This window comes from Rhododendron vialii, chromosome 8a (assembly GCF_030253575.1).
Source record: "Rhododendron vialii isolate Sample 1 chromosome 8a, ASM3025357v1".
Taxonomy (NCBI): Eukaryota; Viridiplantae; Streptophyta; class Magnoliopsida; order Ericales; family Ericaceae; genus Rhododendron; species Rhododendron vialii.
Genome location: NC_080564.1, coordinates 26,521,970 through 26,538,752, shown reverse-complemented (window position 1 = coordinate 26,538,752; position 16,783 = coordinate 26,521,970). Strand labels below are relative to the sequence as shown.

Genomic DNA, 16,783 nt, shown 5'->3' with positions numbered 1-16,783 from the left:
GCTTATACTCCTGCTCAGGCACGCGCACGTGAATTATGTAACTTAGGGTTGACCAAATAGATGGAGAATTCAAAATGAGATTACGTGTATTGATTTGAAAAGTTTTTGGACTCAATTAGTAGTTTAGTTGATATAGAGGTTAAGGACTAATCAGATGTAAATTGAATACTTGAGGGAATAAAAGCAAAATTTAGCCCAACAAATGGGATCCGGATCTTTTGCGAGGATTTACCAGTAATGATAATGTGGATCATACGAGGGTTTCACTTAGAAGTTAACAACACTTTTATGAGAGATCCAATGTTCCACAACAGCACTTCCTGTTTCTAAACAAAATGACGTCCACAACAGCCCTTCCTGTCTCTAAACAAAATGACGCCGTTTTTAGGGAATAAATTCTAACGGAGGAAAATCCCAGACGTTTTCTTTTTCTTCTCCGTTACTACATTCCAAACGCTTTCTTCCTTCTTATCCGGTGATAATCTTCTTCTCCGGTTCTCACCCATTCTTCCAACGCCAGACTTTACCCTTTCCTCCGTTCCACAGTTTGCATTCCACGGCAGTCGACATTAACCCATCCGGTGGCCGGACTTCGACTTCTCGTTAACCTCGTCGATTTTCCGTAAGCCAGAAGAATTCGACCTCTCAATAGATATATGTACATCCAGGTATGTGAAAGAGAGAAGTTCATTAAAAATTTCGAATCGATTGGGTGAAAAGTTTTCAATTTGGGAAAATTGGTGGTTAGTGGTTCTATTTTCTTATTGCAGAGATTTGAAGGTTTATATTGATTTAAACCTAGAATTAGAATTAGGAAAATTGGTGGTCGGTGATGTCGAAGAAAAGCAACTGGTGATCGGTGAAACGAGGATTGGGCGATGATGATTAGCGTTGCAAGAGTTGGGTAACTTCTGATGAGAAGGATTCCTTTTCTTATTTTATATATATATGCTGTGGAATGGAACGGAGAAGAAAGAGAAGAAAACGATTGGTTTTTTCTCCTTTAGAATTTTATTCCCAAAACGGCGTCTTTTTGTTTAGTTCTGTTTGGAACCTATAGAAAGAAAAGGAAAAGAAAAAAAAATTAAGAATTTTTTCTTTCTCTCGCTATTTAAGAAAGAGCGAAGAAAATAAAAATTTCAAATGTGATAAATAGTAAATTTTTTATCCTATTTTACTTTCATTTTTCTTCTTTTTTATTTTCCTTTGTTTTCCTTTCATTTTCCCATATTCCAAACAGAGCCTAAGGGAAGGATGACCTGTTGTGAACCATTGGATCTTCGCTGATGGCCATACCGTGCAAGATAGCATTCGCTGCAGCACCCAAAGCACTCTCCCTCTATCGCTCCCTTATCCTGCGCCCGCCACCGTCCTCCGTCGCATTTCGTTCCATCACGATCATGAACAACCGTCAAAGCCACACCACCGCCGCCGCTGTTACAGATATCGACGCCATATTCAAGCAGAAACGAGCCCTACGATCCAGAGTTAAAAAGGAGCTCAAGAACATGGACCCCACCCTCAGATCCTATGAAGGTAACCATATCTACATATTCTTATACGCATACATATACGCAGCTAATTGTGCAAGATATGATTTTACCGTTCAAGGTACATTTATATGCTTAAAATCTACTATGAATGACAAATGACTTCGTCTACGTGTTTGGTTATGGACCCGTTGCATCTTGGTCGTCTATCTTGGCAATATATGGTCCCGTTTTTTTAACGATTCTTCAAGGTAAGTGCCCAACGCATCTGAATCATTAAAAACACTTTTGGACGACCTCGATTGACGGACTGCTCTCTGCAATCCAACCTTAGAGAGCCCCTATTATTTAGTTATATTTGTAATGGGTTGATTTACCAATTTCAATATTCTTCACTATGGGGTAACTGGTGAGCTTGTTCCTCACACACAGTGTTGAACTTGAAACATATTTTACAAATTGTAAAGTATTGTGTTGGAATCTGATATGACAGTGCCACAGACAGTGCCAGTGAAATCAGTTTTCCGTTTTTGTTAAAATGGAAAACAAAGATGAAAAGAAATTGTAATCAATGTGTACAAGAGGAATTTTTAGTCCTACGCATCTGCATGTTCTCTGGGACTTTATCATAATTTCACGAAACTTAATATTTCAAATTTGATGCATTTAATTTGTTATAGTTTCTCCAAATTTGAGGCCTTTTAATTTAGAATTGGGCTGATCTGGAAGCATATGTTTTATGATGATAGAGGTTTTGAATACACGAGTAAATAACACCAATTTGCAGAGATACGTATCTACGCATGCAATACGGCCAATATATGACTTGCTGCTTTAACTTTTACTCGGTGCCTGATTGACACTCTCATTTTTGTTTCCTTTTCCTTTCCCCTGGCAATATCTGCCCAAAGGGTTAGTCAACTTCTTAGGTTCTTGTGACAAAAGTTACTTTAGACTTAAAAACAGGTATACATTAGACTTCCATACTCATTTTTTAATTTGTTTTTGGTACCTCAAATGAGTTGATATTAAACAGAGCCTACAAATGGCCCATGGACGGAACCTGTTCAAATGGTGCACCTTTGATTCATGGTTTTGTGTCATGTTTGTTTGGTGGGTGCATATTGCTTTGCAAATGTATTATGGTTTTTGGTGAAGTATGTGTTGTGCACTTAGAAAAGTAGCCACAGGCCAATGTTCTTTCTTTTACTCACATGGTAAGAATCCCTTTGATGCCATACTAATATCTCCGGTCTCCGCTTCCTTGAACTTGCTCAAGGATGTTTTTATTTTCTGTCATAAAGCATTAGAAAGAAGAACATAACCACCTTGTTGAACACATAGGGTACTGTAAAGGTTCCAAAGAAGGCGCATGGAGTGAACTCTATAGGTTTTCTTTCCTCCACAGTTCCATTGTATTTCTGGAAGATCAGAGATTTTGTATTCCATTATGTTGTTCTAATAGATAACTTGTAGATCACTGTAATTGTTTGAGTTGAAATCACCCCTCGTTGAAGCATTTTGGAGTCTCGTGCTTTTCACCAATTCAATGCCCTTGCATTTGTTCATGTTTTTACTGTTCCAATTCACATGTTCAAAACTCAATGTGTTCATGATGTTCTCTGTTCTTTCTGCATTCTTGATTGGAAATATATTTTCCAGCTCAGCTTTTGTTAAGAAGAATGTCTTTTCCATGTTCTGTCTATGTCAGACAATGCAATTCAGAATGTTATTCTTGAAGCTCCGTGGTTCAAGACTTGCAAGCGATTATGTGCTTATATAAGCTGTAGTGCTTTACGAGAAGTTGATACGTCTAATATTTTGTCAGAAGTTCTACAAAATCCAGCTACAGGTTTGTCTGCCGCCTCACTTTCAGTGCTTTCAACTTTTGAGCTGCCGTGTGATGGTAAAATTACGGGTGTTATTTTTTCTTTTTCCATCCGCTCCTCTTCTGTCTTGGAGACTTTCTGAACACTTTTGGTGAAGTTGTATTTATGTTTATGAGATCAACAGATGGTTCACAGTTTATCCATCTTTATATTTGTAAATAATTCAATGCCTCTTTCTTTCTTCATGTAATACGAATGCAGTTTGTCCTTCGAATTGAGATGTTTGGAAGACAGTTTTATTTGCATTGTTGTTCTGCATTTAAGTAATCAAAGCATATGTTTTCAGACTGACATTCTTTCACTGATTTTCTACTAAAGATGGTCATTCACTGATGGGAAAGAAGCTTTATGTTCCACGAGTGGAGGACAGAAATAGAAACATGCGGATGGTTAACATATCAAGTATTCATGATATGATTGCAAATTCAATGAACATTTTGGAACCTGCTCCAGTAGATGCTGATGGTAATGAGCGGGAAGATGGTAAGTTAATACATTAAACTATCAGCTAGACATGTGGAATCATTATTTCTTTCTATTCATTCCTTTTTTGGGTGGTAAATTACAATTACTATTAGGGATGGGAAACATTTACACTGACTGCCCATGAGGTTTTGCTGTGATGAACTTAGTAATCCACTGGGATTAGAACATTTCAGTGACCTTTCCTTTTTGAAAGGTTTGCTACAGACTCCCCCTTGCTGTTAGTGACACATCATGTATCTGCTGACACATTTTGCATTACCATTTTACACTTAGCAGACTAATCCAAATTTGATAACTAAATTAAAGAAGGAAATATTATTTGATACGAGGGTGTGTTGCTCAGACATCAATCAAACTCTCTTCTCTTCTCTTCTTTCTCTTTTCTTCCGTCTCTCTTTTCTCAATCTCTTTCTACATTTAACACTGCAAGGGATGACCATTTCTGCTGGACAAAACGTCCAACACTATCATTAAACTATTACCGCCACCATCAACACCAACACTACCTAATAGCCACTATACTACCCAACCCATAACAACCCTCTAGGCCCATGACCTCATCACCACCCTAGAGGCTCATCACTACCTTCTAGACCTTTGTCTGTGATTTAAGGCTTACATGCATATCGTATGCATATAAGCAGTTAGAGGGGAAAGTATAGTTTTGATGGCCGGGGTAAGTAGGCAATTCAGTGGTGTTGAGGCAGCTGTGTAGGGCAAGCTTTTATTTGTTGAAGTCTGAAGATAGTGGTTCTGGGGCTATGACAGTTCAGTTGTGGCAGGGGCAGGTACACAGTAAGATGCGATTCGTATGTTTGACTAGAGATGTGAGCGACATTATGCTTAGAAATGGGCTACAGGTTTTTACTTGCTTAGTTTTATACACATGATATGTTTCATTTTTTGCCTCATCGTTCATTAATTTGCCGTGGAACTGGCAGATGTCACTACTATGAACCTAAAACATCTCTATTGTTGCAGTTATGCAAGCAAATGACCCAGTTGACTTGCTTCTGTTACCTGGTACATGCTCTTCTCCTGTTTCCTTGATTTAGCACTCGCACATGCTTGGAACCTAAACTTGATCAGTGCAATTTGTCCTTATGTTGACTGTAGGACTCGCATTTGACAAATCAGGAAGGCGCTTGGGCCGTGGTGGAGGGTAGGTTTGTTGACCTCAGTCTTGTCAAATGAGTAGTCTCTCAGTAGCTCCAGCCTACAAGTTTCTTAAAATCAGTTGACTTTTCTCATTTAACGCCTAATGTTTTTAAAAATACTTTTCTGAGTTCCTCCCTAACAATTTGATTTGCATTGTATGTGTTGATATATTAATAACTCAAAAAGTTACTACGACACCTTCTTGATGAATTACCAAGAGCTTGCAAAGGAGCGAAAATGGAAGCAACCTCTCCTTGGTATATGTCACCTTTCTCCTTATTTGTAAAGTAATTGTTTTATGCATTATAATATTAAATGACATCTGGTTTGCTTTATAACACCTTGATTGGCTTTGTTTTCCAGTGGCGCTGTCTTATTCAGCACAGATAATGGATGATGGAGTTATACCTGTCACTCCAACTGATGTTCCTGTGGATGCGCTTGTAACCCCATCTGGTTTGATCCCCATTAGCCCAGCAGCCATGGAGAGGTGTCACTGATTTTTTTCTTTTTTCTACTCGTACACATTTTTCTCTTTCTCCTTCAGGCCACACGCATGTGTGAGGTGGAACTCAGGATCCAAATATAGTGACGTCACGCCCCAAAAATTTCAGCTCATGTTGTTTCCACAAGTCGGAAGATTCGTTTTTTTGCATGAAATGCTGAAGTGTACCTTGCCGTTGGAATCTGTGATGGGTGTTGTGTCATTGAAAACTATGATATTGATATATTCTTTCGAAGGATTAGCTATCCGTTAACCATTCACAATGTGATTTTAGTTTGAAGTTTTCTGGTGCATTAGATGTTTGATCATCAGTTGAGCGCGTACCATAACAGTTTATGAAATGAACCTGCACCTTGCATCCTTGTATTGCACTTATGTGACATTGTGATTTGTGACATTCCAGAGAAACTTGCAATTGCATTCTTTAATTTCAATTAAGATCCTCATAGGTGAGATTTCCTTCTAAATGGAAGTTAAGGGTTTATGTGCTTCTGCAATATGTTGGCATTCACTTCAAGCTGATCTGGGTGCAAGTTAAGAAAACATGGATTTACCAGAAGCGAGATATACAACAGCCAAGTGGGTTTTGACCTTTTAACTATGGGGAACTGTGGTTGATTGGGCAAGCATCCTTTGAGACTGAAACACTGACTTAAATTTGTGCTAGTTCTAAATTCAGTTATTCGACAAATTTGTTTTAATCTTGCATCAAAACTTCTCCTCCATTTTGGCTCTAAGCAAAATCTAGGAGGTCAAAGAAACAATAGATGCATCCGTGAACTATGGATGGAAGTCAATCATGCGCATAGAGGAGCCATTCTTATTTCGTTTTCATTTTTTATTTGATACTCCTTCATTATCTAATATATATTGATCTTTATTCTCTAAAGCTCTATCTTCATGTAGCTGACTGTGGGTTATTAGGAATTAAGGCTCGGTTTGGTTTGGTTTGGTTAGGTTGACATTCCATTGCATAATCTCAACAATCCTTGTATCACATCCGTACCACTTGCAATATTTTAGTGCTATTTAGTAGTAGAAACTCGGAGAGACAGAGGGAGAGGGCACTCTATCATACCTGTGAACTCTTGCTTCATCACACATGGCATTCCCAGGATTGGACACTTTTTAAGGCCAAAGGCTAGGTACGAAGATAGGGTGCCGTAGCGGGTCAAGCTATGCGGGATGTTCGGGTTTGAGTCTCATTGTTACGGTGTGAAACCACTCTTAGGTACTGTCTCATTGGATACTGTCTTCTGTTTGTCTTCCTCAGGTAACTGCTCCAACAATCAGTTCAAACAATCCACAACAGGAGAGGCTTTCTATGGCTTAAGGAAACAGATCACTACCACTTCAAAATTACCAACTGGCATTTGAATAATAATATCTTAGGTCTTAATTTTCTGTTGAAACTCTTGCCCTACCAACTTGCACATCATTGTCCAGAAAGACTGATTTACAACTTGCACATCATTGTCCAGAAAGACTGATTGGCAATTATAGACTTAGCTATTGAGATGATATTTTTCAAATAAGTACATATTTTTTGAATTAAAGGTGATGTATTGTGAGAGAATGATCCGTCTTGTAAAGCGAAAAATAAGTACTTAAAAAATAAGAATCTTGTCGGAACGGGCCCCGATTCATCTCCCTAATCAAATTACAAGATTACCTTTCTGAGGTCATAATCTTGATAAAGTCCCCTGCCCCCACTTTCTTTCTTGTTTGTTATTTTAGTCCAACTACTGAGATGTGATTTTCAAGCCATTCTGTGTCATAAACCCAGCTAATCTCCACTATCCTTATCTAGACAATTTGTCTATGTGTGACTTTTTTTGGCACTTGGAACTTCAGCACATTGAAAAACCTGGTTCATAGCCCATGGGTGCCATGATCACTCTCTCAAGCTCAAGAACACAACTGATCTTCTACTTGATTGTCTTGCTTCTTTCACCTTTTCCCTACTCTTCAGCTGACCCTGATCCATTACAGGACTTTTGTGTCGCAGATTTAAAATCCTCTACTTCTGCTAATGGCTTCCCCTGTAAATTATCCTCAGAAGTGACTTCGGACGACTTCTTCTTCGACGGTCTGGTCAAAGAAGGGAATACATCAAACCCCTTTGGAGGGAGTGTCACTCCGGGGAACGTTCTCTCGTTTCCGGGTGTAAACACCCTCGGAATTTCTATGAACCGGGTCGACTTGGTGCCTGGCGGGCTTAACCCGCCCCACCTGCACCCGCGGTCGACAGAGTCTGGGATAGTGATCGAAGGGAAGGTGCTTGTGGGGTTCGTGTCGACGGGGAATGTGTTCTACTCTAGGGTTCTTGGGGGTGGGGAGATGTTTGTGGTACCCAAAGGGCTCGTGCACTTCCAGATGAACGTTGGAGAGGGGAAGGCTTTGATTTTTACAGCGTTCAATAGTGAACTGCCGGGTGCTGTGGTACTTCCCTTGACTCTTTTTGGTTCAAAACCAGCAGTGCCTATTGATGTTTTGACCAAGGCATTCCAGGTAGATGAAGATGTTGTCAATGGGATAAAATCCAAGTTTGGTTTCTAGGTTTATTTTGTAAGTTGCTCTGAACCTGTTAAGTAGGTGGTTTCTCTCTCTCTCTCTCTCTCTCTCTCTCTCTCACACACACACACACACACACACACACGACTATGCGATACTTGCACAAGTTGATATATAACCAATAATCTGGGAGCATCCTCTCTTACAAAAGGTGGGTCCTGCTATAAATTTCTATATAATTTGTATCAGCAGATTGAATTGATGACGAGGAATAGGGAACAGTTCTTTCTGATTACAATCACCCTATAAGGCTTTTTTAACACCAATACAACAAATTACAGTAAACTAAATTAGCCGAAACAGAAAGAAGACACCACATTTCTACACAACTATGGTTTTACGAATGGTTGTCAGGATAGAAGACTGCCATAGATGGTGGAAAGCAATGATCAAATTCTCCTCCGATTAAAGATGATGAAGGAGTCTAATATGCAGCTGAAACCCTAGTTGCAAATTAATAGGGGGTGATGGTTAAATCATGGAGCTCGGTCAAAGCAATTGCCGATCTGCATATGAAGCCATTCGGGTTGGGATACTTGCACATATTCCCTTGTTCCTTGTGTCCCAAAAATCATCCCAGTTGCATCAAATGTCGGCGCCAGCTGAAACAACCATATATCATTGTGCATGAGAAGCATATAAAGAACTAAATAGGGGAGAAGAGAAGAAAGTACCCTAGGGACTAAACATGATAATTGTACAGAAATTCAGTTTAAAAGAAAGCTTTCATGGTATTTCATACTCAGTAGAATTGCAAAATTAGTAACCGTTAATGAGAACAGGTAGGGTAAAACAGAACTAGTAATGGGGGACAAAAGCATGTGTATAACATCTATTACAGGGGAGCTGAGAAAACCATGTCAATGCTCTTTTGCTTGCTAACTATGAAGAAAAACCAACGAGTCCGAGAAACCAGTTATGGGCCATAGCAGGACCTTGGTTTTTGTGGGAACTCAGAAAAAACAGCGAGAGAAGACATGATTAGGGAGAAAGGATATGAATGACCTCTAATTGACGATAGAGATACGTTGTTTTTTACTTTTTTTATTCTCATCGTCATTGTCAAAGAACTGGCTAGAGAAATCAAAACTGGCACCCTACCTTGCCTAACCATTGTTGGACAGACACAGCAAGATCCAGATCCATGGTTCGTCTTATAAAATCAACCAATTCCTACACTGGAGAGAAACCATGTCTTCAACTGTTCTCTCAGTCGGGCTAATGATAGATAGTGCCTGACCAAACATTTGTTGCCAATTCGTTTCAAATAGTCAAGAAGGTATTAGCCATAGTGTGTTTCTCCATATTGGCAGTGAAAGAATGAAAATACAGGCTAGAATACTACGGTTGCTGGGTTCTTTTGGCAGATTATAAAACCTTCAATTCCCATAAGTTAACAGAGTTAGAGATGGTTTCAACTTGGGTAACGTGGCAGCATTTGACGTGTGGTATGGAGGATTGACAGTTAAAACAGGACATGAGATCTGGAGCCAGGGAGTTGGGAGAAAAAGGAGTTAAACGACACTATGATCAAGTGGGAATCATTTGATGAGCAAGCATGGACTCAACATTGATGCGAAGATCAGCGTTACAGGAAATCAAGGGTGAAATAGGATTCAAGAAAAAAAGCATACAAAGCAATTTTTTATGAGATGTCCGGTGGCAACATATCCTAAAAGATGTTGAAAACTACAAGAATCTAGCTTGCTTTAGAGTCTATACTGCAAATACAAATCAATGTGATTCAGTGATAATCCATGTCAAGTCTACCTTCTTGTTGTGAGAATTCTTAATGCATGAGTTGTAGGGACAGATTTATGTCGCCACAAATAGAGACTAAATCAAGCGTTGGATTCGAAGTTGGTGTTAAAAAAAAAAAAAAAACCTAGTTACCAAAAAAATATTGGTGTTACATATTACAAATTGACCTATCAAACTTCTGACTTTACCAAAATGGAGATGAATTATATAGAACGCTAACAATAGCCCTGTTAGAACTGCTCCTTCAATTTTACAGAACCCTCCTAATTACTGAGAGAATCACCACCCTTTTGAAACACTTATCTGTCAATTTTCCCAATGACTAGTAGCAGTTTCTACTCTTGTGAGGAACTAAAAAAGATATTTCAACGAAATATTAAGAATTACTACAGTACCATCTATATGAAAATTTCCTACACCAAAAGAATATTTTACAGTAAGCAGTGCACTACAAGACTTACCTCTTTAGGAGGAAATCCCTCAATGGGGGAGCTCACCCTTGAATTGACTACTTCAAGTTTCATCGACAAGAACTACAAGGTCCAATAAATTCATCAGTAATTTCACATAAACGCATTAAACATGACAGGATTATTACAATTACCTCAACTTGACGCTGCAGTGACTGGATGTAATTAATTATCTCATCAAGGACAAGTGCTTTCCCAATAACCTGATCAAATGAGAATTATGAGGATACACAGGAAGAGGACAATGATACACAGGAAGAGGACAATGCAACGACCAAGTTAAGACTGAGATGAACACTTGGGGACTTTTTGACTACTTGTTTTCTATTTTCTATAAAGGGTTTATAGGGATTTCTCCAACTATATGACCATAGAAACAACAACAGGATCTTTTCTCTCCAGCAGATTATTAGAGCAACCATAAAATCAACAACAGGAGAACACATACCTTGTTACATCCTGGGACCAAGTCTTGCAGAATCTTCATCCTCTCACTGATCTTTTCTCTCCTGGCCTGACAAAGGAAAGGTTTCAGTCTTTGAACAATCACCAAATTCAATGGACAAATGAGCCCCTGCAAGTCGCAAGCGTAAGAGGTTCAAAGAGTTTACTCGCTCTGCTAGACTGTGGCTATCGGTAGCTTGACCCCTTCTAGCTCTGACATGGATGTAATCTTGCTTGGGAGGCTCAGAAGATTTTGTTCTTTGCTCAGCAGGATTTTTCCCCAGCCCTGAATTTTCTTCATCTTCAGATTTTGAGACGCCGTTTTCATCTCTGGATCTGGATGTTTTCATCCGTTTACCATTTGAATTGTTCTACCAAGAAAGCAAAGAAAATAAAAGAAAAGAAATTCAGAGTTGACTCCCCTATTCTGCTAAAGCCTAAACTGTAACCCCAAGCAACAAGGTAACCCAGTTACCCATCATTAGAAGGTCAGGGTTCGATTCCCCCAACCACACGGGTTCTTTATGCCCCTTCAAATGTCATGGCCAACAATGAAATTGAACTCCGATGTGCCAAAAACCATTGGACAGGCAATACCAAATATTGACACAACCCAAAAAGAAGGGGGATCAAAATTGCTTAACATTCGTCGCGGTTTAAAGACAGAAAAAATGTTGGCGCATGCAATTTTTACCACAAGTAAAGGGAGAAGTATAGACTAACAAACAAAAAATAAACTGTACGAAGTAAGACTTGAAAAAGAGCTAAATTTAGATCAAAGCCTTGGAAGTTGGCACCTATGGCTGTATTTCAGAACTATAATTAGGGACATAGCGCTAAAAACAATCTTATCTGCATGAAGAACCTACGGCTGTACGTGGGATCCAGTGGTGAATTCTGCAGAAAATGCAGCCCTTCGCAACTAACTCTCTGGACATCTCCCATATAATCCTTGTTTGTCCTATGAGTAGTGGGTAGTCTCTTTGTTGTTTGATGCTTTGCTTGTTTTTATAGCCCTTGCTGACATTTTGCTTTGTGTTTTGGTCTCTTTGTGATTGTAATCCAGGGTACACCGTATGCCCCTGTAGTCCTCATGGAAATGGATTTGTTTTCTGGTTTAAAATCTTAGTAACCAAAAAAGAGCTAAATTTAACATGTATGTCCAAAATATTTATCCCCCTAAGTTTTATTAAGAACTATGACAAAACAACAGAATCCCTCCATTTAAAATCCTTAGTTTTCCCAACCGAACCTTCAGATGAGCAGCAGAATGGATGACCGTTATATGTGTGGTAAAGGTACAACTAAGGGTGAGTTTGACACAAATTAAGTTTTGTTAACCATAGCCAGTATCTTTCACTCATAGTGACCTTTATTTAGTACTATTATATATTGACCAGAGGTATCAGAAAAATATATGCCTCGGAGTTGAAAAAACTTCGAATGAGATGACACTAAAGAAAATTAAAATTAAATTAAGATGGATGTTCTAAATTTTTTCATCTATTTCTTTTGTTGTACTCCCTCCGTCCGGATTTGCTTGCCCTTTTAAGAAGCATGCATTTTGCATGCAAAAATTAACTTATTTATGAGAATCTTTCTGAAAAAATTCACACCAATTTTTTCATCTCAATGAGATCTTTAAATTCGTGTAAATTTTATTAAAAAACTAATGTTTATACATTATTTTTTTGCGTGCATTTAGAACGTTTCAAAAATGGCAAGCAAGTAATTTCTTATTTTTTAGATTAATCTCGTTAAGGATGAACGATTAATTTTAAAAAATACTTAAAATGCAAATTCAACAAAAATTCAGAAAAGAGGAATAGAAATACGGAACAAAAAATTCAGGCGAAAGTATACCTAAATATTGAACAAAGCTAGGGAATGAACAAACGTACAAATGAAAGAACAACTGAAAGAACAAAGTGAACTCTACCATATCATTGCCACTGCTAGTGGAAACGAGCTTCGACGACTCATCCTCCGAATTCGCCTCCCTCCGCTGCTGCTTCCTCCTCCCACCGCCGCCGCTCTGCTCCGTAACCGTGGATTCGTCCACCGAAGCGTCCCGATTCAACGTCGCCTCTCCGAATCCGCTCAAATTGTTCATTCTCAACCCCAACCCACCGCTTCCGTTGTTAATCGGAAACGGCCAAATCTCGGCCAGGCTGTACGACGACGGGTTGGCCGCGGAGAAGGATGCCTCGTGGATTATCGGAGGATCCATTTCAATGAATTCTTCACAATTCACTCGAAATTCTCGCTTACACAATCACACATGTGAGTATTATGTATATGTATATTTATGTAGGGTCTGTGTGAATGTATGTATGTATTGTAGCTGAAGGAGATAAGACTTGGGAGGAATTGGAACCCTAGGTTTTTGGTTAGTTATCAGGGGGAGTGTTAAGGAGTGAGTGAGGAGGTTACTGTGCTATTTAAGGAGCTGATTGAGAGAGAGAGAGAGAGAGAGAGAGAGAGAGAGTGTGTGAAAGCGAAGTTAGGGAGAGAGAAACAGTGATCTGAAAGTGAAGCTTCAGAGATGGGGAAGAGCCGAGTGGGAGTGCGCACTGCACTCGCTGCGCATGGTATCGGGAGAGGCTCGCTCGGAAAAATTTTCAGTGCCGGGTGGGTACCACGTGGTACCCGCTGGATGCATCTGAGCCGTTCATTGCTTTTTTGGACGGCTAGGATTTAAAGAGAGAGAGAGAGAGAGAGAGTTGGGGTGAGAGGAGAGAAAGAATTTCAATTCGAACCGTCAAAAAGTGTATTGAATGTTCGAATGTGCCGAGCGAGTATCATGTGAGATACACTCAACCAGCACCAAAAATTTCTCGGCTCGGGAGAAGGGAGGATATAGAGAAAGTGATACGCTAGCAGCCCCTTTGGATGGTGAGAGAGATAAAAAAAGAGAGCCATTTTCTAACAAAATATCACTATTTTTAGTCAATTAAAACATTTTATTTTGTATTTTTCTCTTCATTTCTCACCAAAATAGCCAATCCAAATGAATGATTTGGCTAGAAACTTAAATCATTTTCTTTTCTTTTCTCTTGAAATCACTCCATCCAAAGGGGCTGTAAAAGAATCTTATATCCTCTTTGGAGAGGAGGGCTGCAAATGAATCGAGCAACTTGTGAGCTCGAGTTTTCGACTCGTTTGTCAAGTGGAGCTAGGCTCGTTGGACAAAAGCTCAATTTGTTGCAAGAAGCTTGGTTTGATTAGAAGCTCGTTTAATAAATGACTAAACTCCACTCGTTAAGGCTCGAGCCGTGCTCGATTTCAAGTTTTTAACTCGTTTAGTAAATAAGTCGAGCTCGAACTCGACAAAATTCGGCTCAACGCGCTTGTTTGCATCCCTAGACGGAGGGTTTTCATGAGAAAAGAAAAAAAAATAGATTGTAGTTTCTTGCGTAGTCACTCATTTGGATTGAATATTTTGGTTAAAAATGGAAAGAAAACTACAATAAGAGAATTTTTTTGATTGACCCTTATTCTTTCTCATTCTATCATTTCTTACCGTCCAAAGGGACTGTTTCCCATTCTATCCTTTCTTATTTCATCATTTCTCACCATCCAGAGAAATTGTTAGTCGTTCCCTTCCAAGTTGTTTGTCAACTTTCACAATTTCGCAACTTCCAAAAAATTATGAAAACCGATATGTTTGGTTTATAAAGCAAAAAATCACATCAAAGGATAAGTACACATCGTGAATATTTTAACTCCACTGTTTAAAAGTTGCGGTTTTTTTTTTTTGAAACGACAACAAGAAATTATAACTCAATAATGGTATATCGGGAAAGTTTTGTGTTCATTCATATCTGAACTTAAAGTGCCACTGTGCCATACTTCTCTGTTTTTGTCAATATTATATATATCAACGGGTTGTTAGCGGAAAATTAGCGAGTTAATAACTAAAAAAAACAACTGGAGATGGATTTGGACACAAATTCAAACTTGAATAAATTAAGATCTTTTTCACACTAAAAAAACAACTAAGATGATGGATTTTGGATACAAATTCAAACTTAATCCAGATCCATTATATCTCTTTTGATTTTTGGTGTTAGAGAATGAATAATATTTTGAATACATTTGTGTCTCTTGACTCATCCTAGCTAGATGCATGGCATCAAGAGAGAGTAATGAATGTATAGTTGTCATGTTTCGTGACACAGTGTTAATTGTGGCGAGATGGACTAATGTAAAGTGAAAATTATGGGATTCTTTCTCGATAACACAGGGCATTCGTGTAACGACCTGCGCCAGCTGACATGTTAACCCTTTGCCTAATCACACTTGGCTCAAAAGGTTAACTTCAGATTATATAGTAGCTTGTCGCCTTTCATTATATATTATCTTAACTTCCTTTTTTTCCCCCTGGTGTGAGACTTAATTAGTTGGGATCTCACAATTCGAACTTAGCTCAGGCACATCTCGACTAATCGACAAAAGACCGATCGCCATAGCAGTGCCCATTAAATCCGCGGAACAAAATCTGATCTTCTCTCATGCACCTTTTTGTCAAGGTTTTCAGCGCACAGCAAAGCTAGGCCTAACCTCTTTTGATGTTCGTTTGTGACAAAGCCCACCATATGCCTAACTTGCCATACACAGACTTGAGTTTGGATTGAACAACCAGAATCCCCAGAAAGTCTCCTTTGGACCATACCCAATTTGGTACTTACACCATGTGGCTGATCTGATCAATGCTTTCACTGAAATTAGACTTACACTAAGATGATGCTTATGTGATGTGCCTAACACCTAACATCCATGATTTTTTGGGTGGTCTAAAACCAACTTTTCCTTAATTTTAATTGGTATTTTCTTTAAGGACGAGACACTGACAGTGAAGAGATGCGTGCTAATTGAAAGAGAAATGCTAATTAACACGTGGTGAATCGTTTCGGTATCTGCGTTGTATGATAGTAAGGCATCTCCAAAGCCTAAGCAAATTTTGTTAAAAAAATAGAAAAAAGAAATGGGTTGAAATGGCTACCCAAACCACCATATTGCAGGCCCAGCAAACTCGCCATTTTGAAGTATTGCTACAATAACTCACGGGTCTTGTGAGCTACTGTAGCAGTCGGTAGACTTCCTCTCCCCTTCTCGTTCCCTCACTCTCTCTCTCCCTCTTGCGCACCCCAAGAACTCCACATCAGGTAAATAGTCCTTGGCATTCTAACCGAGTTGTCCTCGGCGTTCTAACCGAGTTGTTCTGACCAGCATTCTAATCGAGATTTTTGGTTAATGACTAGCTAAAGTAAAAAATGATATTTTCCTTGCCAAAATGGTTAGGAAGTACCGTAGATGCTCTAAGCGTGTTGAATGATTTTGGTATAGTACAGTTTAGCAAAATGTACAGAGAGCTATGAAATATGTATCAAAATTTTATTGAGGAATCTTTAAATATATATTTTTATATTATTCATCTATGACACATGAACCACGTTGTGATCCCATAATTAATTAAATAAATAAGTATGAGAAAACATACACTTGTGAAAGTACTGAAAATTTGGTTCCAAATTGGGTATTTTGAATCGTAACAGAAAAGGAACAAACCAAAGAGAACCAAGAGTTTTCGGCATGTGTCTAAAACAATGGATTTGGATATTTTCTTACTTTTATGAGATAGTAGTAATTTTTACTCTCTTTTTCACGTAATTTTTGAACTAAATTAAAAGACAGAAAAACAAGTTCATTCATGAAATTAATGGATACATGTTGGAGTCAATTCCCTTCAAAATTTTAGCTATCACCCATCCATAACTATATATTGGTCCACCCCCTGCTACAATGCACATGCTTCAAAGGCCAAATTAATCATCATGGATAATAATTTCACTGTTAAATCAAGACAATGTCATCAAAGGATAGATCCATGATTGACATGATTTAGATGATGAAATGTATAAAGGTTTGATTTTGAGGCTTTTCAATGATTGTTGCTTACACAAGACTTTATCGGTTTATGACTTGTCCGAAATTATTCGGATC

General features: G+C 38.6%; 3 protein-coding genes across 3 annotated transcripts; 2 read left to right on the top strand and 1 right to left on the bottom strand.

Moving 5' to 3' along the window:
* The first annotated feature begins 426 nt into the window (after positions 1-426).
* On the top strand, positions 427-5,890 carry LOC131298044 (5-formyltetrahydrofolate cyclo-ligase, mitochondrial). The gene is made up of 8 exons (XM_058323319.1): positions 427-668; positions 1,241-1,536; positions 3,202-3,342; positions 3,698-3,862; positions 4,847-4,888; positions 4,982-5,027; positions 5,210-5,280; positions 5,387-5,890. Exons 2-8 carry the CDS (start codon positions 1,287-1,289, stop codon positions 5,521-5,523), a joined length of 852 nt encoding a protein of 283 aa, XP_058179302.1. The 5' UTR covers positions 427-668; positions 1,241-1,286; the 3' UTR covers positions 5,524-5,890.
* Positions 5,891-7,256: 1,366 nt separating this feature from the next.
* LOC131298046 (germin-like protein subfamily T member 1) lies at positions 7,257-8,136 on the top strand. The gene has a single exon (XM_058323321.1). The coding sequence runs from the start codon at positions 7,410-7,412 to the stop codon at positions 8,085-8,087; it is 678 nt and encodes a 225-aa protein (XP_058179304.1). The 5' UTR covers positions 7,257-7,409; the 3' UTR covers positions 8,088-8,136.
* A 134-nt stretch (positions 8,137-8,270) lies between these two features.
* LOC131298045 (transcription factor bHLH79) lies at positions 8,271-13,440 on the bottom strand. The gene is made up of 6 exons (XM_058323320.1): positions 12,717-13,440; positions 10,945-11,148; positions 10,782-10,847; positions 10,468-10,536; positions 10,325-10,396; positions 8,271-8,704 (listed from the first exon to the last, which is right to left on the bottom strand). Exons 1-6 carry the CDS (start codon positions 13,005-13,007, stop codon positions 8,579-8,581), a joined length of 828 nt encoding a protein of 275 aa, XP_058179303.1. The 5' UTR covers positions 13,008-13,440; the 3' UTR covers positions 8,271-8,578.
* Between the last annotated feature and the right edge of the window lie 3,343 nt (positions 13,441-16,783).